At 43.6% G+C, this 26693-nt stretch overlaps 2 protein-coding genes across 6 annotated transcripts in view; one reads left to right on the top strand and one right to left on the bottom strand.

Moving 5' to 3' along the window:
* On the bottom strand, window positions 1–26402 carry DHTKD1 (dehydrogenase E1 and transketolase domain containing 1). Of its 2 annotated transcripts, none has more exons than XM_075523502.1 (17): window positions 26255–26402; window positions 18223–18378; window positions 17236–17447; window positions 15245–15439; window positions 14656–14925; window positions 11368–11539; window positions 9668–9866; window positions 8473–8785; window positions 7300–7384; window positions 6491–6630; window positions 5953–6103; window positions 4594–4700; window positions 3344–3508; window positions 2891–2973; window positions 1610–1779; window positions 1012–1097; window positions 1–536 (listed from the first exon to the last, which is right to left on the bottom strand). In XM_075523502.1, exons 2-17 carry the CDS (start codon window positions 18284–18286, stop codon window positions 435–437), a joined length of 2514 nt encoding a protein of 837 aa, XP_075379617.1. In that variant the 5' UTR covers window positions 18287–18378; window positions 26255–26402; the 3' UTR covers window positions 1–434. The 2 variants fall into 2 exon arrangements, with proteins under 2 accessions (XP_075379617.1, XP_075379535.1); XM_075523420.1 differs by lacking the exon at window positions 26255–26402 and adding an exon at window positions 20269–20463.
* The window catches only part of UPF2 (UPF2 regulator of nonsense mediated mRNA decay), a 68530-nt gene continuing 67987 nt past the window's right edge, over window positions 26151–26693 (top strand). The window contains exon 1 of one of the 4 annotated variants that reach the window (XM_075523069.1): window positions 26151–26279. The gene's annotated coding sequence lies outside the window, so the exon portion shown is untranslated. Of the gene's footprint in view, window positions 26280–26387; window positions 26517–26693 lie in introns of those variants that run through there. The other 3 variants (XM_075522994.1, XM_075522911.1, XM_075523317.1) reach the window with 3 other exon arrangements.

Raw genomic sequence — 26693 nt, 5'->3', positions numbered from 1 at the left:
GAAATGGCTCATTCCCAGGCATGGGGAAGCATTTATTCAACCGAACAGCACTAACGCTTCTGTGGAAACAGAAACTGTTTCCACACATGCACCATCCCAGGGAACTGTCAAGGGCGGATAAGCAACGTGATACAAGGTGTTTTATAGCCACCTCACCGATCTGCTCCCTGGACTGGATTTTTTTCTTTAAACTTTAAAAAGATGTTTTGTAGAAAATACTACAAGAGAACAAGAAGTATCAAGAGCAACAGGCGTCACCTCTCATCTTTAGGTATTCCTCTACATGAAAAAATTGCTTCATCATTACAGAACTTGTTCCATTCTTCTTTCCCATTTTGGAGAACTAAGAGTCTTAAGGGTCTGGCTTTTGTTCTTCTTCATAGGAGGAGGCACCAAACATGACTGACAGCAGGAGTAGTCTATCCATTGAAAACTTAGACAAACGTGTTGGTAAGAATGTCTTCCTGCTGCTGCTGGTGTAAGGTTCCAATGCCAACTGCTGGGGCTGGTAAAGGAGGTCTACTCACAAGACGGAGCTGAAATTTGAGTTGGGAGGAAACTGTTAATGAAGCACAAGCATAGAATCGCATCCTGAGGTCCTCTGATGCCATGGTGCTATCTGCTGTCAGATACTGGGCAGTCCCAGCTGGAAGTAATGCAGGAAGTTATCCTCCATCTCCCAAAGACCATGGCTCCAGGAACATTATAGTGCACAATCTGCCAGAGCAAACAGCAGCTTTGGATTCTCCTCCTACTCACTTCAAACATGTTGTTTCCTACCTGGGATCTTTCATCATCCTGTCTACTTAGACTAAACACCTGGTAAAAGAAAGCTCCAGTCCTGCTCATCACCACTGAATGGTGCTATAAAGAGCATAAGTAGCTTAAATTAGAACACACATTTGGTTTAGGCATCAAGATTAGTTTTTTGTGCACACATCACAGAATTTTGCGTTCAAGGAGAACTTCAAACTTCATTTTAAAGACTAAAACACCATGGGGACATCTTACCTTAACTCCCAGCTGCTTTTCAAACCGTGGTGACACAAAGGACCATGGACCCATGTTCTGTGGTTCTTCCTGACTCCAGATGAAGACTAAAGGAAGGATAAGGGTACATTACAAATGCCCATATTTATCTTTTCAGCAGCTCGAGAAAAACGTTTTTTTCTTTTGTAGCACCTCTGCCTTCTTTGTCTTGGCACTATCTTTGAAATGAAGGCTTGCCAGATTGAATTCCCTTGCAGGTCACAGCTTGCTGAAGTCAAACCAAAAGTATGTCCACCATTAGGGTACACTGTGGGTATATTCTGCTTTTCTACTGCCGTTTTCAAAAGCTACTTAAAGGACTGGACTGCAAAGACCAATGCAAAAAATGCCCCAAATGGTTCACTCCAATTTTTAGTAGTGCTTTACGGAAGGTAACAATAGCAGAGAGACAAGTTCTTTCAGCACAAGTGGTAAATGTATCACACCACTCCAGAAACACAAGATGTATGGGGGGGAGAGCAAAGAGGAAAAAGCCACCACAACTCTTCTTCCTAAAAGACAGGCAACAGATTTAGTACTTCAAAGAGCCTAGAAACACAAACGTAAAAATCTGGCTGACCTTTCGCACGGCTGTATTTGCTCAACTCTTGCTGTAGAGCTTCCAGGGGGAAAGGACACAGTTCTTCAAGTCTCAGAATAGCTGTGTTGTGCTGTTTCTCTCCTAGGGTCTCTCTTTGCTTCACCAAAGCGTAGTAATGCTTACCAGAAGAGAGCACCACTTGGGTGACACTAAAGAAAAACAGGAATGTTTCCAAATTCAGTGTTTTACAGAAACTCTATGCAGAGCTGTTTCACACTTTCAACAAAAACAACCAGCCAAACTTCAAAGACAACTTTATGAAGCTAAATTGCTACCCTAGACCACCTTTTCTCTTCTTTGCCTTCCCTTCCCTCCCGCTCCCCTCCAGCAGTTGGCAAACTAACCTTTCGGCACAGTATGCCAGAGCCCAGAGGTCCCGTTTCTTCAGTAATCCTGGGAAAGTTACCTTACAATGGGATTCGTCGCTCTTAGCTTTAACTACCTAAAAATTAAACACCTAGTCGAAGCTAGTCATCTATGCGCTCTCCGTAGACAATAAACCAGAGAGGGAGAGAAGTACCTCCAGATGACAATTCTCCCCCATGCCAAAGAGGAACTGCCTGCTGGAGATACGCAATACCCTCCAGTGATCAGAGAGGTCTTGGCTGCCTAACCTTACTGGACAAAGGCAAGGAGATAAACCTCGCCCTTTCTGCCTCACCATCCCACCTAAAAAAACCAAGATGCTAAGATAATTCCAGCCTTTTGATTGTGGATGAGGACGCAAACATAGCGATGCTGTCAGACTCGGGTACTACTGGGACAAGGACCAGATAAGAACCTTAGGAGGGAAAAAAAATGAAGGCCAGAATTGCCCATTGTGAACAGGATTCTCTACCATATCTGAAGGGAGGGAGACAGACACACAAAATTTATTTTTGCCCTAACTTCACTTCATCAGCTCAGGCGTTCCAACACCAGAACAAAAATTCAGCATCTCTTCATGTAACAGCTGCTCCCAGTGACTGTTAGCTAATGGGCATGGCGCAGAGTAGAGCCCACCAGATTAGTAACTATGGTCACAACCTCCCTGTGGGGGCAAGGGCTGAAAGCCTGAACATGTTACTATTATGCAGACAGATATGCTAACTACCAACAAGTAAGCAGAAGGAGAGAAACAAGTAAAACTAAGTCACCCACCATAAAACAACATCTTCCCCCCGAAGTCACCTCTTTCGTATCACCTCAAACTTGCGCTGTTAGGTAGGAAAAGGGACAGGACATCCTTTCTGAGCTTTTCCTCTAAGGAAGAAGAGCTACCTTTTAGGATCTACTGAGGAGTCACCAATGACAGGCTTGAATGTTGTCCTTGGGGCCATTTCTTCCAGACTTGATACAGCAGCCTACATGGGGGAGAGTTGCAAGTTACCAAATCTTGCTGCGTTTTCCCTCAGGCCAGAGTTAGGGAGAGGATACCGAGACAGGGTTTTGGTAAGTGCAAAAGATACAGTCTTCCCTCTCCCTCCTATTCCCACTCGCACTCCCAGCAATGAAAGGTGGGATGGTAAGATTCCCAAGAACACTGCCAGACCTAGAATCAACCCTACTTCTAGCTCACCTCCACCCAGCCCCAAACAGGCAAAACCCCAGTGATTTGATCCCAAAACAGAGATCGGAGAACACAGAGGAAGAACAAAGAGAAAGGGGAACAGAACACAGACAAGGAGGAAGGAGGAAAAAAAAAGAAAAAGGAAAAGAAAAATTTCAGCTTACAGGGAGCCTGAGTAACACTTTGGGAGAAGCAACAATGAGAGGTTTCCTGAAGTTTCGGACCATTTGCCGCCGGAGTAAATGGAAATACTGTGCTGGGGTGGTGGGATGCACAACTGACATGTTCACCTGGTCCCCATCGACTCCCTCTTCTGAGCTGTCACACATCTAAATAAGGAGAACACAGACAATACCTTGTTAAGAAGCAAGCAGTGAGCCAAATATGCAAGAGAGAATCCAGGCACATAAGGCATGCTGACTAGTACAAGAACAGAAGAGCAAATATACCGATTCAGACATTGATTGCAAAGGAAGAACAACTTCAGAGAGAAATAGCTTTAGCATTTAACTGGCAAGATTATATCTGAACTGCCTCCTTCTAGCACATTGTAACCAGGGCATGACAGGCAAGACAGAAGGTCATGACTTCTTCAGCAGAGTGGCAGCATCCCTCTAAACATGCTGCAAACCCCTCCTTAAGCCATTACTCAGATGAAAAGGCTTTCACTTAGTACAGTCACAAGGGCACAACAGTGGAATTTTTTTTTTTTGTAAAAACGTGCCACAGATTTACTAACTGATATTTAATAGTGTCCAGCATTCTGTTTGTATGATCTGTGCCTAATGGACAGATCTGTGAGTGGCTTGCTCAAGAGGGCTGCTTGTTCCTGATGCCAACCCCAAAATGTTTTTTATAAGAAGTGCTCATTAGAGGTCTGCTATTTGCAATTCAGCAATTTTGTCTTGCTACTGGACTCGTTCTGTGGTACAGTGACATTTCTGAGGAGCAGCAATCAGAAAAAAGACAGCAGGCAGTACTGACGCATGTCCCACTAGGGCTGTTTGCAGAGGGCACAGGGCCTCTGCAAACACTATGCAAATCTCATGTTAGGAAATTTCATGTTACCACACACCCACTTGGGCAGGTGACAGAGATGCAACAGGAACAGCAAGCATTTATTACAAGGTTCAATCAAAGTCTTGCACCAGAGCTGTTGTGGCAGCATTTAAACCAAAACTACTTCCTCACCACTTCCAGACCTGCACCTTCTCATCACAGTACCCTTTCTACCTCCACTTCCAGCCCAGCCCGTTCCTATCTCACCATGCTGGTATGATCCTGGCATGTCTCCAGCTTCTGATGTCGCTAGCAGGTACATCAGGAATGCGGCATTTTGCGGCAAGACTCCCAGAGCATTGTTTGCCAGTAGTGTGATGGGGGATACGTGAATCTGAGAGGTGTGGTGGGGTACCTGTAAGAACCGTTCCATCCGGCAGGATGAGTGCTCAGGGCCTGCACCATCATAGCCATGGGGAAGAAGAATTACTATCCCACTCTGCAGAAGCCATTTGGCCTCACCTAGAAACACACAATGAGGAGGAAGGAAAGAATGATTCCCACAGAACATAGAGCCGCAAAACACATATTACTTTGCACAAACTACTCAGGAAAAAAGAACAGCTAATCTCCACATCATTAAATACAAGCCTGAAACATGCTGCTGGCATTTTGCCATGAGATTCACAACAGTGAAACTGCACACATAAGATGAGCTCAAGTTTCTGAAATTAGCATGTAACTTTGGGCTTCCAGAAGACTTAAGCCTCCATGTGGAGCACGTGACACAGTGAAGATTTTAAAACTTAGTCTAAAACACCACCACAGTATGCAAGAATCCTCTTAATGGAATTGTCCTCCTGACTAACACGGGTCCTCAAAGGTAACTCTCCGGTAAGCAAACCCCTAATCAAAATTCATTGTTATTTTCTCCATACCTTGTCATTTGGCCCTGCACAGGTGTGACCCAGGCAGCATCCTGCGAGCCAGTCCTAGCTGGCACAGCAGTGCTAGCCACAGGCTAGTTCCCCTGGGCTCCATCAAACTTCCTGTGCTATTTAAGGGATTACAGTCAAATCCTGAAGGTAATTCATCCCAGCCTCAAATACACGTTGAGGATGGTGGGATAAGAGGGCCTCGGAATTTCCATCTATGATTATAGAGGGAGTGCAGAGGCCTAAGTGAGGCTAGATGCCAAAACTCTGGATGCTTACATACAAGGAATCCCACTCTAGAAATCCATCTTAGCATTTTCTCAGCGCATTCCAGCTCAGAGAGGTCTTTTTGCAGTATCTGAGCACTCAGAAAACATGCTAGAGTCAAACTTTGAGGTTGGTTGTAAGGCGCTATTGTGGGTTTTTCTGTTTATTTGTTTTAAATAATCACTATTTTCCTTCTGTATTGCCTCAGGAATTTTTCAGATGCCTCATGAAGGAAAGGTACAGCCTAAAAAGCTATCAACTATATATACACAGAGGAAAACAAATACGGGGGGGGAAAGAGAGGCCATTAATATAATCAACTGGGCTTTTGGAATGACTGTCTTCTGCCAAGGATGGGGGGTCTTTCATTTTAGATTTAGACATCATGGATTGTCTTCAGAGAAAAGCTGCATAGAAGTTAGGACTTCATAGGCAAGCTCACAAGCCTTCTTGAGAAAACCAAATTATTTTCTCAACACGTTGCTCTTTTACTTTAAAGATGAAGGATTTTCTAAAAACGTACTTACTACAAATGATTAATTTTTAAATATATTAGCTCCTTGTACACTCACCTCCAGAGATAAAAGTGTCAAATATTATCTGGGCTCCATTAAAGAAGTCTCCAAATTGAGCTTCCCAAATTGGCAGTAACTTAGGGCTCTCAATACTCATTCCATATTCAAAACCAAGCACAGCTTCTTCAGACAAGGGACTGTTACTCACCTAACAAAAGGAAATTGGGGGGGGGGTGGGGGGTGTGAGGAAGAAGACAACACAGGGTTAAGAATCTTTGGAACCAGGCACATCAGTGCTAGGCACACTAAGGACATGCACTCCTAAAGGCAATTGATGGTCACTTCTTTTTTTCTTTTGAATGAAGACACTGAGGGGAAAAGAGTAATAGCTGATCTCTCAAGGAAAGCAAAACCCCTTGTTAAATTTGTAAAGATGGTAACTACAAGAATGGGGGGGCCCTGACAGTTTCTATGTCTCTGTATCTGGGGTTTGCCAGAATACATTGGCTACCTAAATATGTCTCAGCAGCTTTAAAATATGCATTCTGTTTCAGCACAGCTTGAAGAAGGCTGTCTTATGGACCACACAACCTACCTCTAGGAAACCCTTCTGGTCTGGGGACATATGATTCAGAGGAATGTACGTATCATCCGTCTCTTGGCAAACCAACATCGCGTGTCGTTGGCTAAAGGTTCCTCTGCCAACATCTTGTCCACTTAGTCTGATATTAAACCCTTGCCAAGCAATAAACAAAACACTGGATTAGTACGTCATGCAAGAAGAAAACATGCAGGACAACAAATCCCCAATCCTAAAATATTACTTCTCTTGTTAAGTCTCTTCTTGGATTTCCCCTCATCAGCAACGTGAAATCTGAGATGGAATTCTTAACCAGCAGCAGATCCAACTCACAAGCACAGAGATGCTCAGACATTTCTCTTTCCTCCTCTCTGCAGCCAAGAATTATTTTGTGGTAAACAGTTCAATTTACTGAAGCAAACTGTAAAATATGTGCACCCTGTATCATATGTAAATGGAGATACGAATTCAGGCTAGAGAGGAGGGAAAAGAAATTATAGCATGAAACGCTCCAAAAGGTGAGTGTATGGGAGACCTCACTGATGTCAGCTGCATTGCTCATGCGCTTAGCGCTAAGCACCAACTGTTTTGGGGGGTGGGAGGGAGGGAGCAACAATTCTTTGAAGACATTTAGTACCCAATCTACAAATATTAGTAACACACAGGACTCATATTTACCTTCTCTTAGTACCATGCAAATGCAAATTGTCAAATTTATACATCATATCAATCTTTGGACTTAGAAACACCTAAGAACTCTAATGTTATACTTTATTGTCATCAAAGCAAAAATATTTATTGTCTGCTGTCTAGTTGCTTCTTACCTTGGCTCAGCAGGGAACCAAAAGCTAAAGTTTCAGCTGTTGCCCAGTCCAGCTTTTCTCCTTCCTCCATTTTTTGAACTCTTGACTAAACAAGTAAACAATGAGGAAAAGTTACTACTCTGCCTTTTCCCATCTATATCTCTTTTTGTGGCACAGATCAATATTAGAAGCTAGGAAAACAAAACAACTATAGAGAGAAATGCTATATTCCTGCAGCCAAGCTAGGCTGGTTTGGAATACACACAGTCTTATTTCAGCACATCCTGAAGAAGGTTGCCCTGCAGCCCACAGAACCATGGATGACCCACATGCTCACTTACCAGTCAACAAACCGTGGATTGACAAATTAGATCTTAGTTTACAAATATTAAAAATCTTAGCACAGCACAGAGCGTGCTCTTGACAGACTTTTGGTTTGTCTGGTTAGCAGTGATGAAAGACACCAGATGTAAGTATTTCAGTCTCCAGAATTCTCCCCTGTTCTGGCCTGCAGAACTGCAGACAAATGAACATACCCAGCTGTGGTGATCTTGCCTTGGGCTGGGAAGGCAAGAACATCAGTCTTCTGAACTATTCAACTCATGGACTCTCTATGGCTGCCAACTAGACACCTGTGTGCAGTCATCATTCATCAGAAGGGAAATGTTCACAAACCCAAACCAATCCAATTATTGCACACAAACTTATGAGCTATCCAAAACTGACTGTCAAACTTGGCCACATGTGTATGCTTATGTTTATATATAAAAAACATCAACACTCACTACTGGCTTTAGAAACTGTACACTATTACCAAGTTCCTGATTCATTCTCTCACAAAGTACTCATTGTAATTATAAAGTATATAAATTATAGTAATTTATCATAATAGTTTCTATTATTTGTAAGAATAACAAAATGTATTTTCTAAAAGCTTTTTTCTTCATTGCAACAAAATTATTGTTGAAATAAAAGAATTACGTATATGGTCAGATTTGGGGGAGAGGACAGGTCTTTCTTCAAAACTGGAGGAAAAATGGCATAACCTGAGCCTCGAAAAAGAGAGCGAGCTGCTCTTCCTAGAGAACACTATGCTATTTCTCCAACTGGCAGCCTTGCTGTGTTTAGAGTTTTTCCTGTAACGGGTCACATCTTTGAGCAATGGGACTAGAAGAATCATTATGCTCTACTGACCTGTGCGTAGGTCTTCAGAAGATGGCGGTGCACCTGGAGTTCTTCAGGCACCTCTACAGACTTGACTCCAATAAACTGCAGAAGTGGTACAGGCATACCTGTGTCCCAAGTGGTGATTTTAGCAGAAGGCTCGACGAAGCCTTTCCAGTGAGCCTGCAGGTTGGTAGGAGGTGGACTATACAAAGTCATGTTGGCAAGATGATCATTCAGTTTAGAATAGTATGTTGTCTTTATCTCAGATACTTCAACCTCAGTCATGAGCCCAGCACCTATTAGGTGTTCTGCGTATGTGTCTGGGATACTCTTACGAGACCTGTCAGGGAGGGAATCAAACCCCACAGACATTAAGCCTGAAAACAGTGTCACTGCAGAACAAGGAAATACCACCTTACTACTGTCAGGTACCATGGAAAACTAAAATAAATGATGCCCTGGTGCATTATACTCATTTGCATCAAGTTTCCTTTCCTGGCATTTCTAGAAAGATAACAATTCTCTTGGATATGTGCTTTACAGTCCTTTATTTAAAAAAAAAAAGTGCCTGTAGTTGGCAGTTACAGGTAAAAGCAAGTCAAAAAACCCTCCCAGTTAGACTGACTCTATGCTATCATGCATAGTTTCTTCAGACAAATTGACAGTAGGATTTCAGTATTAGCTGAGAATCAAGCCATCCATTCCATAAATGCTTCACGTAAAACACCAGAATTCATTGGCCAGTAAATTTTTATGTGTATTTTTCTTTGGGGATAAGGATAGAATCTGAATGCATCTAAATGCTCATGAAGATGAGTCCCCATTGGAACCAGCAGGACCAGGCAAAGACAAGACAAACATCATACTGGCTTCCTGCCCATTCTCCCACATTATCTATACTTCCCTCTGGCATGCAGAAGACAACTTTGCTTTCTGATTACGAGCCATCATGAGTTTGAAATCCAAGGGCTACGTGCAAGATTGTTCTCCAAGAGGCATCAAGCCACATATTCAAGAACCAACACTAGTGGTTACCTTCATTAACACATCGTTATCAGACTCACACCTTAGTCAAGAGCTGCTGACAGTGTAGCTACGCTTACATAAAGACTTGTCGGTATGGCAAAGGATCTTCATCATACAGAGAATTCTACTACAGTAGCAGGCAATACTGAGTTGGTGCAGACATTTTGGGTTCCCCCATCAGGTGTGTTACCCTTACCTGATGATTTTGTACATGCTGGGATTGGTGAAGAATGGCTCATCAAGTTCATTGTGGCCCCACTGCCTGTAGCACAGCAAGTCTACTATTACGTCCCTGCGGAACTGGCGTTGGTACTCAACAGCCAGTCGTGTGGCACGGACAACTTCTTCAGGATCATCCCCATTCACATGGATAACTGCACATCCAACAATTTTACCTGCCCAGGGATTCAAAACATAACAACAGTAATCACACTCAACCCCTTCCAAAGAAAGTGGACACACACCTGCTCTGCTGAAAACTACAGACAACCCATGTGAAGTGTATTTAACAAAACCAAATCTACAGAAGATGGTCTTTGTGATGAGAGCTGGGGTAAGGAGTAGGAGTCTTCCCCAAGAGGAAGTGCAATTAGCCCAACCTGTTTGTCACAGTTTGAGCACAACTTCTTATCAGCACTAAATTACCAGAAGACTTTCTATACAGAGTTCCTACATCTTCTTAATCTGGATGGAAATCTCTGGGGAATGGGAGAGAACTATTTGATTGCTTCTCTTTCAAACAAAAACTGAGTTTTGTTTCCTTCTTATCCTAAGCTATCACTAACTACTATGAAATCATACAGGCCAGAAACAATCTTCTCCCTTGTTAGTAGTCATTCTATCCAATGCTCCTCCAGGCAGAAAGGTCTCTTCATTAAAGAGAACACTGCAAAATTCAAACGTCTTAACACCTTCTCCTGTATGACAATTTGGCTGCAAATCTTCCCAGCAACAGAGTACGCCTCTTGTACTCTGTTGCTGTACAGTATCTGCCCAAATTCTGGGAAATTAAGATGCTTCAGCCATTCCTGACGCACATCAAGTTTCCCTCCCCAGCAAAATCATGAAGCTCAAATGGGTAACACCCCCGCCTCCTCACTGACCAGGTAAGAAGAAAGGAAAACTAAAGATGCCTTATCAGATTTAAGGAATCTACCTGTTCAGTTTGATGAAACCGTAAGATAAACACAAACACTTGATGTTAAGTCTTAAAAACATACATTAGCATATTTTTAATTCTAGGAGACATACACAAGGGAACTAACTACTATGTCTCTGATCTTGCTGATTATAATACATCCGTTTATCACTAAGAAAGACCAGTCCAAAACAAGAGACTTCTAGTTTAAGCTTAGAAATAGCACGAAACTCATCTTTCCATTAAAAGCTCAACAAGTTCACCTGACAACAAACAAAACAGAAAAATGAAGGAGTATCTGACTTATAAATCTTGCTCAGAAAACACATTGGAATGTTTTTATTAAATTTAACAAGATATATTTAAAATACCTCTATTATACACTCCTTCACAATACATTTTTAAAAGCTGTCAATGACATGGCAGAAATTAAATGAGTTATAGACTTCACAGTAATCTTGCAAATATTTTATAACATCCTGTAAAAATGTGACAAGATTTTCCCTTGATATTTAGTCTTTGCCATAAAGCAGATGGGGGAGGGCATATTTTTAGCATCTGAATTTTTGCTAGTAGGAGGTAATAATCAATAATTTTCATTGCTACTCTATCATGAAAATGGAGATATATTAATCTAACTCCCTAGAGTTGACAGGCACTTGCTATAAAAAGCCCATAGAACAGCATATATTCACACTGCAGTTAAAAATCCTTTCTGACACAACAGGCAACCTTCTTTCTGATTCAACTATACATACCAATATCACTACAGTACAGAGATGATCTTCCTCGCTCTGGAGGAGTGGTATAGCCCAGTTGGTTATTAACAATCAAATGGATGCTCCCACCAACTCTGAAATGTGGTAGATTAGAGAGGGTCAGTGTTTCAGGAACAATCCCTTGCCCAGAGAAAGCGGCATCTCCATGAACCTACATCGGGGAAGAAGATGGAAAAGTCTCATTAGAAAACGCTGGAGGAACAGCAAAATCAAAATTGTAACTCATTAAGCAAGACTTTTTAAAGTGAGTAGGTAGAACAGATACAGTTTCAGCCAGATCCCCTTCTTAACCCCTTTCAGACTACTGTTTTCATGATTTGACAGTTTGACAGTACATGACTGCCTGATATAATCCCTACCTGAAACAGAGCTATAACCTCTTAAAATTGACCCACCAGTGTATAGGTGACTGCAAGTATCATGGCTATAGCAAAGGTGCAGCAGTCAGTAGCAAGTCACTGACCAAAAGGAAGCCAGCCACCACAGCATTTGCTACACGCTTTGCTAAAAGTTGAATGCTGGTGCACTGGGATTTATGCCTACTGCCACCTTACCAAATAGAGACAAGAACAGACATGATAGAAAAAAAAGTGGAAAAGGAACTGAATGGAAGCATGTAAAAGTAAATAAAAGCTTTTGGAAGGAAATAAAACCTAAGTTCTTAGTTACATTTTGAAACCGCAAATAAACGTTGCAAATAAAAGAAGTTTGGAAGGGGAGGGGAGACTACTGTGGCATTCAACCGAGGTTTCAAAAAAGGGTAGAGATACTAGAACGGGTACCATCTAGCATTTAAGAGTTTTGAAACTAGTGATAGGTCTCCATTGATGAATCTGATCACAGCTTCCTCAGAATGCAGATTCGATCCTTTGTGGATCAAAGTCACTATGCAGCTTGATGCAGTTTCTTATTAAAACCAGATGACAGTTCTATTTTCTAGTTATGGGATAACGGTTTCAAGTCTTAAGAGACTTTTGGAGGTGCAAGTACACCTGGAAGAGAGTAGAGGTGTAATCAACCAGTGAAATGGCAGCACTGGGTTTTATACAGTTCTAATACAGAGACTTTTTTAAAAGGCATCACAGAAAACCAAAGTTAACTACTGCAAGAGAGAGCCAACACAGCATCCCCACTCTACCCCTTACCATGCTACACTTGTTCCTGAAGTGTTGGGTTTTCACTTTTCCCTTCTGGTTTCTTCTGCTGCCTAAGAAGGCTATGTATCTCGGTGATACCATTTGAGTGAAGACCCTAGAACATCTGAAAGAACTTTATGGCCTTCAGTACATCCAAAGCATTAAAGCCTACAGACAATGTGACTATCCAACTACACAAGACTCTTCATATGCATTTCAACCCCAGAGGATTCAGTTCCTGTGGGGTAGGTAGGATTTTACTCATTCTAGCAGAAAGCTGGAAACAGGTTTTGCTAGCACATGTTTTTTCTGGACAGCATTAACAAATAACATAAAAGGAAGGTCACCATCAAGTTTAATTCATCAAACAGTGACCCTGACAGTGGAACGTCAAATGTGAAATTTATTTCAGGGAGACCTTATTCTCAGATTTCAGTTCAAATCATAGACACCAGCAGTTGCTTGATGTCCAGGAAGTGGAGTTAACATATGTGAGAAGGTGAAAAATAAGCCACTCTTCAGCAGAGATGGACAGTTAAACATTGCCGAAGTGTCCATGGTAGTTATCCAAGGAAGAGTTTTATAGTATTCATACATTCCAAGCACACTGAAGTTCCAGAAAAGAAGATCTTCAGACCTTGGACAACTAGGCTCACCACTGACACCGTCACCTCAGCTGAGCTTTACTCTTTTTACCCTCAAGCTCTGGCACTCAGGCTAGTGGAAGAATAGAACAAATGCCAGAGTAAACCTCAATTCAGAGTTTCTACACTTAGACTTCTGGAGAGAAAGAATGAAAACAGAAAGCCCAAAGAGAAACTTCCAAACCAAGATTCTGAAAGAGGAGATGTCTGCTTTCATCTCTTTCTTCTCAACTGAATGAGAGCAGTTAACAGTCACAACTGTAAAAGTTTGCCTTTTTTTTTTTTTTAGTCTAACTCTTGGACCTCTTAAAGACACAATCACATGTTCACTTTACATGAAACTTTTTCTTTCTTCTGGAAATACTTTGAGTCAGTTCACTAACACGGAGGCGGCTAGCTTGGAGTTAAATGTTGTTCTTCTCTACTATGCAACCCTCCCTACCACTTATCCCTTCAAAAAATGAAAAGTTAATTTTTTCTTGCATAGGGAGGGTCCATTTATCCTGAAGAATCTTTGTTTAAAGAGTCATAGTAGTTTCATCACTACATAGGGGCGATCTAACATTATGAGACAGACAGAATCTAAGAAGCAATAATATCAAACTAACTGACATAACTACACTGAAATATGAGGAGAAGACGTGTCAGGCAACAAACTTTTCTTCCTGCACTTGCATGCCCCAAAGCCTTATTTTTTTTTTTAATAAAAAAAAATAAGAACAATAAAAACCCCAACTTGCCTCCAGTTTTCTCAATATTTCATATCCTCCTTTCTGCTTTTTCCCAGTATCCACATCATTCCAGAAGGAAGCAAAACATTTATTTAACTGAAATATGTTATCACTTCTACCTGTAACTTCCTCCACATTTATTTTTCTCAGAGGAGAACAGTTCTGCCCCAACTCGTTTTTACTCCCAGCTTTAAAAATGTTTAAGAGATTGATTCATTTGTATTTCCAAGTTGAATACAATGCAAGAAAAGAAAATTTATCAAGGAACTATTTAGGACTGCCTCCACAGCTCTGAAAGACAGTTCAAGGAGTAAAAACCAATTCCAGCAGACTTTCTTCAACAGTACCATGATGAAACAACAAAATTCTAAATCCTCCTGTATATTCTGCAACCTTGTTGATAGCTCTTCTCCAAACCCATTTAATTTAAAAGAAGGCTAACAGTGGTGGTTTAAATGCAAAAGTGGTCTGTGAGGAAAGGCACACATGGCTCTCAATGCAGAGTATTATTAAAATAAAGGAAGGTATCGGAATGAGTTCTTCAAAAATCTTAGAAGTGGAATTGTTTAAATGCCAGTATCATCACGTGTCACCTGGAAATTTTCCTTTCCCTCCTCTTTCTCCACAAAGAGGATCCCAGTTCTTGATATTCTACATTAATTCAGTTTTGTTTGATATTTCTATATACACCACTTCTGTTCACATGCTAGTCCAAGAAGTCTTACAAAGATCAGTTACAAATTGTGAGCAAAATACCTGCAGGCAAATAACTTTGTCTCCAGGCTGTGCGGAGCTCTCTGGGGAGTAATCTCCATCGAGCAGAGTCTGTTGCCTTCCTCGTGTCTTGCCCACGGCCACTGGATTGATTGCTTCTAAGTGTGAGGGATTAGGTAGCAAGGTGACATGCAAGGGCCTGTGTGAACCAAAGTCGAGATCTACTGAAGATGTCAGGTGGGAGAGAACATCCCCAATGGCTGCTGAATTCTCTGGAAACTCACTCAAACCACGCATCTTACGGAACATGAGCTGCATAGAAACACATTTGGTTAAACCCCCTTTATGATTCATTAACACATTGAAAGAAAAACATTTACAGAACTGTATGCTCTCCTACTGAAATTGCAAGGATGCTTCAGATAACAGCACATAAACCCCTTCATTAGAATTCTCTTTAACAGTCTCCTGCGATGATCTGGCTGAGGTGCCAACAGAAGGGGAATATGCTCTCACGCAGGTAACTTTTTTATTGCTTCAGCATTCGCAACACAGCAAACTTCTAGGTTTTTATTTCATTGCAAATAAATGAGGCACAGAGCAACTGTCGATGAGATTGTAAGTCTCTTACCTCAGGTGGAAGCTGAAGTAAACCCGTGAGAAGATTAAGTCTTCCACGATGAGGCATTCCAACAATGATATCTGTCACACCACTGTACGAACACATCTTGAACAACTCATGGAAGAAACCCATCATACTCTCTGCTCCTTCACCACCATACCGCTTCACTGTGGCAAACTTCGTGGCTAAGAAGTGATCAAACTCCTATTAAAAACAGGAGAACTTCAGTATCAGGCTATTTTAAGCAGCAGTCTTCTGTTTATAAAATTGAAATATAATTTATGTTTGTACCTTTAAGGCATACAGACCTAAGCATACCCCTTGAAAGTCTCAGCTCATTCTTCACTCACACAGTCTGAGCAGAAGCTATGATGACTACAAGAAATCGGCTCTTACCTCCTCTTAAGCAGAAAAAAGAGACAGTTTGGTCCTCAATCCAACTATCTAACATGGAAGGAGATGCATGAAGAAATATAACACCAGAGCAATTTACAAATTCCTTGATAGTTTACCTACTTCAGGTGGAAATTAAGGAATGGTGTTCTTTTACAGTGTAAACCTTAACCATCCTGAGATGCAAAGTGCTAGAGAAGCACAGCGTTTCATTTTTATTATTAGACCCAGTCCTTAGTACCTAGGTAGAAGAATGCTTGAGAGAAGGAAAATAAATTAATCTATATTTACTTCATTTTCCTCTCACTCCTCCCACTTCACTCCATTCATCAACTCCTAGACAGCTCTCACAAGTGACAAAGTTTTGGAAGCACTGGAAGTGTCTGTAGTGTTTTGCAACTGAAGACTGAAAATAAACGTAACTGAGAAGGGAAGACTGAGCCACAGCCAAAGATCCAAGCCAACTGCTGAACACCTTCTGGTTAAGCAACATTTAGTTCCAAGGAATAATGTATACAAAACTAATCACACATAGAAGCATTTTTTCCTGTCAAATTCTACACTCTAAGTACAGTTTTGGTCATCGTGAAGTCAATATGGGATTTATCAGGGTCCTGATTTCACCCTCTTGTGTCACTGTCAAATTCCTTTAACTGCCAAAGAGGCAAGAAAAATATGAGATGTGCCATATACTTCTGTATCGCCATTGGTAAATATTACATTTAACACTCTTTCCACTCGGAAAACTGGAAACAGGGACAGCTTCACAGATCCTGCTCTTCTACTTTTCCATCCTTCTGAATAACACAGGGAGAAAAGGGGAAAAAAAAGAAAATTTTTCACAGTACAGAAGTACTGGAATAAATTTTCTCTATACATTTTGCAAGTACATAAATCTTTCACTTCCTTACAGAATGCATTGAACAAAGGTTCCTTTGCTGAAAAGCAGCAAATTTACCAGTGCTATATGGCTAACCCCTCAGTCCAACTCCGTTTTGCTCTCCCAAAACCTTGAGAGACACTAGACTTTAAAGCTAATAAAAGAGATCAGCATGAGGGTGAAAGGAAAACACAGAACAGCTACACCAGAGCACAAAATTTCAGAGAGCTCTGCCCAACCTTGCATTCCCATCAGTAACATTTAATATAAGCTGTCAGATCATTAGCCTAAGAGAATCTCACATTTGAAGACTGATTACTCATGGATTTGTAGGGTCATTATTTGTGTCTCCAAATGTTAAAGAATATATGTTACAAGAACATATATTACACACAATAGATGTTCTAATTAGTTCGAAAAGCCTTCTGAGTTTGGAAATATTTTCCTAGAAATAATTTCCACAGTAATCAATGCAAACCAAAAGGTAACGCTATTTGTTTCAATAATGGCTGCTAGGTAAATTCAACAATGACCTCCAATGAAATTCCTGCATTTGTGTATTGCACTTTTTCAGGCAAAACTTTGTACTTCTTCCTCTTGCACACTGTCAAAGCCTTTTGGCATAGCGGTTGTTCTTTTTCTGCATGAATAATGCCTGGAGCAGTAAAGGGTTCATGATAGACTCCATGACTCTATTACTCTATTCACATAGTAGTGAACAAGGTACCTGAGACTCCAACATCAGTTTGCACAAGTGCTTTTTCTCTTCAGGTGTAAATGCTTCTTGTTTTAGCTCTTCAAACCTTTTAGCAAACCATTCTCTCTCCTCCAGCGTAGGAAGCTGGCTTGTTTCTATGGAAATATGTCCGCAGTATATATGGTCAAGGTAAGCCAACACATCCTCTAGGGACGCCTCTTCTTTTCCCATGTTTAGAAGCCCTGGTGGGAAATAAATGTTATTAGCCACTTTGGGGGACCAGGGGGAAGCAGTAAGTCCTAAACTGTTGTCTTGCAATTACATTAACGTTTTGAGCATACAAATTAGTGTCTTGTCTTCCTTTCCTCCATTTAAAAACAAAACTCAAGAAATTATTTTATAAGCATGCTGCAGTGTTATTAATATGAGGGTTTCATGCTTATTTGTAAGGTGCTCAAAATGCGTTTCTGAAAGAGTTTACCATGAATGAAACAAAAACACTGTTTCTGTGACTCAGTATAGCTCTCGGTATCCTGTGGCTCAAAGAGATGAGCTCCAATCCCAGCTGCACCACAAGTAAATAAGCAGCTGTTTTGCAGATGGAGGAAATAAAGGACGGAGAAGGCCCTCCTTTGTTCAAGGCCACAGCGAGAGTCTAAGAGATCCAAGAAAAGACAAGTCTTGACTTCTGCCTCAGTGCTCTGGCAGCTTCACTACAGTGTTAAGTATTATGCTAAAACATAGAATGTTACAGCAACACAAGAAATTAATGTATAACCTCAGTAGTTGTAAGACCAAGTAAAAATGTTCATGGTTTCCAAAGATGCTAGAAGGTAGCCACTCATTACACGATGATTTCTGCAACAAACATATAAGTAGGCTGAAGTTAACAATTTTCCGTCCAACAGTTCATTACTGATTGAACCACCACTCAATATTTGGCTCTTCCGCAGCAGACACAGCCTCTCAATAAATCACCCATGAAGACAATTTGCTGCGATAAGGCCACAGACTTACCTGTAGTAATGAAAGGCCCTTGAAGAACTTCTGCCAACTCTTGGATTTCGGGTACCATGTTCATAACAGCTTGACCAGCAAACAGTGGGTTTATTTTGGCTGCTTTGTGGCCATGTTCAGCGTATGCAGTTACTAAACGAGCAAGGGCATGGTCAACTAAAAACAAAAAGAAAGCAGAACAGTATCACACATATGCTCACATTTAATCCATTTACAGCACCAACACAGGAGTATTCTGCCCATTGATAATCATCAAGGTTCTGGCTGGAAAGACAGAACAAGATTTCTGTCCCACTTCTATCCCACTTCTGATCTGAGCTGTCCCACAACAGCTCCCATCATCAAACTGCTAAATCTGCTCACCCATCAAATTTTCAAGCAAGTACGCTCTAGATTTCCCCCACAGCTCCCCTCATAGTTAGGCGCCTGTAAACATATGCAAAGCTACTTCATTTTGCTTCGAATCTCTTTACAACAGGTACGTCCAACTCGAGAATGGCACGGTACCAGTGTGCAAAGTCTTATTTCTTCAGCCGACTCAAATCACACCACTTGTGCTTCCCTGTTCCTTGCTGGAATGACAGGATGATAACGTCTTAACAATAATTCAGGTCCTATGACTTCAAAAAAAAGTCTGTGTCTGCAGGAGCCACTAGCCAACAGCATGGGCACATGCCGAGCCAGACATACTGAAAATTCAAATATGTGAACATGTTTTTCCAACAGACACCAGCAACACGCTGTTGCAGGCATTTTGCATCGAGGTAAAAAAATTATTGACACAAGCAAAACTTGACCAGCTGAAAGGTCATGCACACAACATTACTGTCGTTGAGCACATGCCACAGACCAGGTTGATAAACCGTAAACCAATAAAATATATTGCAAGCAGAATCTGCTACAAACTAATGATATGAACCAGTTTACAATGCGTTTCTAACGTGGGGGTTTTTTTGCCCTGATAAAGATGCAGCGCTGACAGCATTCAGGTCTGAAGACTTTCATTTTCCAAAACAATGCAATTTCTGAGACCATTTTACAAAGCTATTTCTCTGACATTCGTATTTCCATTGCTGGCACGCTGCTCCAGCTGTTACGTTCACGCAGTCGGCCCGTTCAAAACAGGTCCTTCTCTCTAACGGGTTCTACAACAGAAGAACGTAACCCTAATGTCTCCCACACCACTCTCAGCAAGCAAGCCATTTAAAAGCAATTTTTAAAATGTAACATAAAAATATATTAACACTTTCCTTGCTTAACAAGGAGGCTACTTAGTGATGGGATTCGGTGTCCAGGAGCTAACAAACTGGTTTTATGCCTGCTTCTGCGCAACAGGTTTAATTCCTAACGGAGTCTCCTTAGCTGTTAATGCAGGGACAACACTCCTATCCCAGAGAGCTTTCTGCTTGAAATTATTTTTATGCACTATAAAACTGAGCTTAAAGCATCACAGTTATTGCTATAGGAGAGAGTTACCTGTACTTAGCCAGTTCAAGCACAATAATATAAAATAATCAGAGGTGCATGGCACAGGTACTTTATGAGCAGTAAAACTCTACAAGAGCACATCACTAAAGTAACTTCAGCAGTCGATGCACTCACAGTCACTTCTGCCCGTGGAGCTGGGCAAGGTATCAGCAGGCTTCCCGGGGAACCGAAGCCAACGACTTTGCGGAGCGGATCTGCACCGCTCTCGGCCCTCCGCTGAGCAGAGACGGCAAGCTCTGCCCGAGGGTAAGTGAAAACCCGCCAGGAGCCCCGAGGAGGTGCGGCGGCTCCGGACGGCGCTTATTAAGGCAACGAGAACAAAACAGAAAGTGCCTCAGATCGACGCTTCACGCCCTCGGACTTTGGGCCTCTCAGCGCTGGCGGGGCTGCCGGCCCCCTGAGGCGAGCGTGCGGCTGCCGAGCAGCGCCCGACCCGCCGCGCTGGCGACCCGGCCTCCCCCCTCGCCGCGGCGGGACGAGCAGCCCCCCGCCTCCGGCGCGGGCCCCGCCGACCTCTCCTCAGCCCCGCGCAGCCCCGGTGGGAAGGGGGTGTCCGACCTGCTTTGCCGCTCGCCCCGGCACCGCGCGGCTCCGCCGATCGCCCGCTCGCCGCCTTCCGCGGCTTGTAGCCGTAGACGCCCCGCTCGGTGCGGTACCAGCGCCGCAGGCCGCCCCGCCACAGAGCGCAGCGCACGGCACTAGCCGCCGCCATGGCCGCCGCGCTGCCGCCCGCCAACCGCCGGCCCCGCCGACGCCGACGCCCCCGCGCGGGGTGGGGCGGCCGCTTCCCGCCCCCCTCCCGGAGGGCGAAGCGGCCGTGGCGGCCGCGGGCGGGCCGGCGCCTGCGGGGGGGGGGGGGGTCAGTATGGTCGGCCGTGTGTCTGTCCTTTAAATCTGAGTGTCCAGACTATTTCTCTGATCCTTTCAGCGACTTCAGAAGTATATTCCAGTATGCTGGTATTTCCTATTAAAAGGCTGCCTAAATTTGCTATTAAAGTCTCTCTCGAAACATATCAGAGCTTAATCTTGTGTATACGGTGTGCTGGATTGTGGTTAGACTGGGAAAAGACATAGCAACCTCCACCTCTGGAAAACCTACCAAAAAAAGACAGGAGTTACAGAGAAACAAAGTTTTAACAAAATCTAAAAGCTTCATCTAAAGTTTTCAGGTGCCTGTGAACCATTTCCAAACACAGGAAGGACAAGAAAGTCATCAGGAGTAGCCAGCATGGCTTCACCGTGCTTGACCAGCTGGAGAAACTTCTAGAATGAAGTGACTGGCCTGGTAGATGAGGGGAGAGCAGTGGATATTGTCTACCTGGACTTCTAAGGCCTTTGACACTCTCTCCCGTAAGATCCTCATAGACAAGCTGCTGATGGGTGGGCTGGATGAGCAGATGGTAAGGTGGGTTGAAAACTGGCTGAATGGCCGGGTCCAGGGGGTGGTGACCAGTGGCGCAAAGTCTAGTCGGAGGCTGGTAACTAGTGGTGTACCCCTGGGGTGGGTTCAGTCCCATTTAACATCATCATTAATGATCTGGATGATGGGGCAGAGCGTACCCTCAGAAAGTTTGCAGATGAAACAAAACTGGGACAAGTGGCTGATACATGAGAGGGTCGTGCTGCCATCCAGAGGGGCCTCAACAGGCTGGAGAAATGGGCTGACGGGAACATCATGGAGTTCAACAAGAAGAGGTGCAAAGTCCTGCACCTGGGGAGGAACAACCCCATGCACCTGTACATGCTGGGGCCACCCAGCTGGAAAGCAGCTTGGCAGAAAAGGACTTGGGGGTCCTGGTGGACACCATGTTGAACAGGAGCCAGCAAACCTACCCTTGCAGCAAAGAAGGTGAATGGTATCCTGGGCTGCATTAGATAAAGTATTGCTGGCAGGTCCCCTCTACGCAGCACTGGTGAGGCCACACCTGCCCAGTTCTGGGCTCCTCAGTACAAGACAGAAATGGACATATTGGAGAGAATCCAACAAAGGGCCACAAAAATGATGAAGGGACCGGAGCACCTCATATATGAAGAAAGGCTGAGAGAGCTGGGACAGTTCAGCCTGGAGAAAATGCTCAGGGGGTTCTTATCAGTGTATGTAAATAACTAAAAGGCGGGTGCAAAGAGGACGGAGCCAGGCACTTTTCAATGGTGCCTGGTGACAGGACCAGAAGCAATGGGCACAAACTGAAACACAGGAGGCTTCATCTGAACATCAGGAAACATCTTTTTACTGTAAGGGTAACCAAGCGCTTGAACAGGATACCCAGGGAGGCTGTGGAGTCTCCATCCTTGGAGATATTCAAAAGCCGTCTGGACAACTGACTCTAGGTAGCCATGGCTGAGCAGGGAGGGGTGGACCAGACGACCTCCAGAGGTCCCTTCCAACCTCAACCTTTCTGTGATTCTGTAAAGTTTGTGTGAATGCAGGCCTGGGAGGCAGGAGGGGTAGTGGCAAGTTACCTTTCCCCAGGCTTGGCTGTGCCCACAAATCTACTTTGTAGGTTGCCTTCACAACGGGGAAATCAAAGAGTATTTTTTCTTTCAAATCAAACTGTGGTTATATGCTTTTGGAACAGGTGGAACTAGATTTTGCAACTGAATCAATTATGACACCACAGTTGGCCAGGGATTTTATGATAGTCATAGTTCTTGGAGAGGGGCCACTTGTGTTCCTTGAGGCCTGTGTGGTTGGTTTTATGCAGTTTTATGACAGCCAATTTGGGAGAAAAATAAAAGGAAATGACCTTTAAAGCTGCAAAGAAGGCAAAAGGATACAGCTGTAGTAGGACAGTTGACGTGGCCAACAGAGTGAAGCTTAGTAGAAATGTGGCTTCAAATATTGATTTTTTCAATGTATATTAGAACAAAGGAACCTTGCAAATAATGTTGCAACATTACATGATTTTGTAGAGTTGACACTAAAGAGGCAGAAAAGGTTGACAAACATTTCTATACTGTGCTTGGGGAAAAATACAAATGTTGCAGGCAGATCGCGTGATGATGAAATACTTTTTCACAGTTCTTAAGCAAATACCAGTCAAATAGCAGATATCAACGTGGTTTTGCTTTAAAGCAGATAGAGAATTAGTAGCATATTTCCCAGTTAGCACTGATAGGAATAGGTTTGAACATTAAAAATCTTCCAAAGTTAAAAAGGGCTAAATGAGATGGCTCAGTCACACAATGTGGATCTCGAAGGAGTAATGGAATATTTGTATAGACAGGTTCACTTCCTGGTTTAATCAAGTCTAAGCCTGGGTTTATGGAATATGTATCTCGTCAAGTCAACTTGTTGGTTTTTTTCTGTGATACAAAATTCAGTTAATAAAGATTTAAACTACTTTGCAGACTTTTGCCAGCATAATCATCTTGTGCAGGACATGATTACACGTGGCAAAAGCCTTGCTGTAAATATATCTAGGCCAATAAAAGGTTTTGTTGACTTTGGTTCATGTTTTAAATGTGAGAAAGTGGTACCTATGCCAACAGAAACACCGCTGCTAAGGGCATATGTTCTGGCTCTGCAAGGGGACTCCCCTGGCCTGACTCTTCTGGCACAGAGAGCCTGTCCTAGAGAAGACTTCTGTGTGAGGGTGATTCAGTACTACCTGATGTTCTGGCTAAGAAAACCAGAAATGCTTCAAAGTCAAGGTATGTACTAAATAGTATATGGCTGACTACCTAGCAGATCTAAACTTGCAATATTTTAAATAAAAAATAATCATCAGCTGGGAGCATTTCTAAAGGGATTATAGTCCTTGCCACCTTAGTAGTTGTATCAACCTGAAAAAACTGCCCACAAATTAAGTCTTGACGAAGTTTGTCAGCTGGAGGTTGTCCTAGTTTCGGCTGTGATAGAGTTAATTTTCTTCCTAGTAGCTGCTATAGTGCTGTGTTTTGGATTTTAGTATGAGAAAAATATTGATAACATGCTGATGTTTTGGCTGTTGCTAAGCAGTGTTTACACTGGTCAAGGACTTTTTCAGCTTCCCATGCTCTGCCAGGTGCACAAGAAATGGGAGGGGGCACAGCCAGGATAGTTGATCCAAACTGACCAAAGGGCTATTCCATACGATATGATGTAATGCCCAGTATATAAACTGGGGGAGTTGGCCAGGGGGTAGTGATTGCTGCTCGGGGACTGGCTGGGCGTCGGTCGGTGGGTGGTGAGCAGTTGTATCTTTTTTTTTTTTTTTTGGTCCTTTTCCCTCCCTTAGGTTTTGTTCCTCTCTCTTTCTTGTTGTTTTCCTTCTCATTACAATTCATTATTATTATTACTATTATTTTGTTCCAATTATTAAACTGTTCTTATCTCAACCCACGAGTTTTCTTACTTTTGCTCTTCCGATTCTCTCCCCCATCCCACCGGGGGGGAGTGAGCGAGCGGCTGCGTGGTGCTTAGCTGCCAGCTGGGGCTAAACCACGACACGTGGTGAAGAGAGATTATCTTGCATCTGAGTGTCAAGATGGACTGGACATAAGCAAATGTGATTTATTTTAACAGGATGAGACACAAGCTTGTACACCTTGAAAAAGTACATGCACTAAAATGGAGCTCCTTTCCAGGAAACAGTGACTACAAATAATCTAAAAATCGTGGGAATAGAACAGATGGGTCTGAAAAAGTTACGTGAATATCGGCTCACTTCGCAAAAAAGATCATTTTCTAGATTTGGCTACAAGGAAATAGTGAGTACACCTACAGATTCTACATTAGGCCAGTGTCTGGCACAACTGTGATTGCTCTCTGAATACTGTGTGCACGTTTGGTGCCAGTAATTGAGGAAACATTGAAAAAGTTGGGAAGAAGAGCTTCAGGAATTAAAAAAATTCAAAGACATGCTTTATATCTGATACTCAGGAAATGAGATCTACCTGGTTTTCTTTTTGGTAAGTTAGTAGGAAAACTTGATCAGTATGTAAGTAGCCACAAATGAAACAGGTACTTTATAAGGAAAAGCTTTCCAAGCTATCAAAGGTAAAACAAGATTTACTTGCGTGGTTTTTACAAAAGACAGTTCCAACATAATTGTAGCTGTGTGAGAATGTGATATAAATACAGAAGGAGCTTTTGGTTCCTTTCCGAATGGTAGCAATACTGCATTTTATTCATGTTAGAAAAGGCAGCAATATCATGCTTCAAAAGAAAAAAAGCCAACATTTCTTGATGTAAAGCCACTGAAACTGATACTTAAGCCTAATGTAAAGCCGAGTCTGCCTTTTCAAACCAGTCCAGAAAAGAATAATTCAAAGGCATTCACTGCCAGGCTACAGGATTGGTGCTTTTGGAAAATAAAGCGCCAACACTAACATGGAGTTACCCTCCCCATTTAACCCCTTTTTTTCTCTGTTTAGCACATGGATCTTCTCCATTTTACTGAATCAGTTTAATCAACCTGGTAACTCAAGATATTTTGGCAAGTACACGAAACGTTTTTGTAGTAGGGACACTTGCATGATCTGTGTAAATAACAAGCATTGACTTTGTCCTTTCAAACTTTTCCAGAAAGAGGTTTTTAGATGTGTCTGCAAAAGGAGCAGTTAAGTTAAACAACAGGGAGGAGAGCTCTTTCCTGGGAAAAAAAACCTGTCTAGTCCTGTACCAGTTGGCAGAGTGCACCTAAAACTCTGCATCAGTAAACAGAGTCTTATATTTGGGCTGACTCTTGCTTCCGAATAAAAGGCGGCTTTAGCAGCTGAATAATCTCATTGTACACTTCCAGGCCTGCGCCTGCTGTCACGGTCAAGTATTTGTGTGTGCTCGTTGTTAAGTCTAGAGGGGTGTAAACACTTTCCCATACCTAAGAAAAAGCTTCTGTCAGAATCTGGAGTCTAAATGTAAAATAAATACCAGATTCACACTCTGAAATTCTGGATTGTGCCAGCTTTTTCCAGCTTGGGCGACTTTAGAGTTGCCCAACAGCCAGCACCACGCCCAGCCATGCAGATCGTGAGTGTTTCAAATGAATTGGGACATTCTGTGCAACTAAATTTACCACTGTAAAATGCCTTCGGATGTCCAGACAAGAATCCTGACGTAACAGGAGGACGAAGTGGAGATTTAGACTACAAAACACAACAGACGACATCCATTAAACCATCAGATTACATCATAACTTGGTATTATGCCACTATTACTCCTAGCATTTTATCATAGTGACCGCTGAACAGATCAGGCAGCGCCGTGCCGGCTGCCCACTCGTGCGGTACAGCCGCCGCGCGGTCCCCTCAGAAAGTCCACCCCTGACGTGACGACCAGCGTGACGCGACGTGACGCCTCATAACCAAAGAGACGTCACCGCAGTGACGCCACGCGGGGCGACAACGCGAATCGGGCACTGGGGCCACCAAGGAAGCACCGTTCAAGGCCCATTCGCCCCCCCCCCCCCGTGAGGAACGGCGCACCGAGGCCCCTCCCCCCCCCGCCACTTCCGCCTCCGCAGCCTCCCGGTAACCCGAGCAGGGCCGCCCGCCACGAGGACCCCGCCCGGGGCTGCCCTCCGCGCTGCCTGACCCCCGCCCGTCGGGGAGCGCCGCTCACCGAGGCAGCCGGAGCCGCGGCGGCGGCACGGTTAGGCGACGCCGCCCTTCCTTTCGCGCCTGGGCGTCGCGGGGCGGGCGTCGCGGGCTCGCTCAGGGCGGTGCCGTCGGTCAGGCAGCCCGGCGGGCGCCCCGGCAGGGAGCGCGGCGGGCGTCGTGAGGGGAGAAGAGCGAGGGGGCCTCGCGCGCTGGGGAGGGGGCCGCGGCGGGTGGAGGAGCTGGCGCTCCCCGGGAGGCCGGGCCGATGTCTGCACCGGGCGGAGGTAGCGGGCCTGCGGCGGGGGGCGGTGGGGGCCCCAGCCGTTTGGGCAGGGCGGGGGCGGCCCGGAGGGTGGGGCGGCGCCGTGGTGTGTGGGGAAGAGGGCCCGGGGGAGGCGGTGGGAAGGCGCAGGGGCCTGTTGGAGGCGGGGGCCGTGAGGCGTTCCTCGGGGCTGAGGCGT

Source organism: Mycteria americana, chromosome 1 (assembly GCF_035582795.1).
Source record: "Mycteria americana isolate JAX WOST 10 ecotype Jacksonville Zoo and Gardens chromosome 1, USCA_MyAme_1.0, whole genome shotgun sequence".
NCBI lineage: Eukaryota > Metazoa > Chordata > Aves > Ciconiiformes > Ciconiidae > Mycteria > Mycteria americana.
The sequence above is the reverse complement of the archived record's forward strand: the minus strand, read 5'-3'. Positions and strand labels throughout refer to the sequence as shown.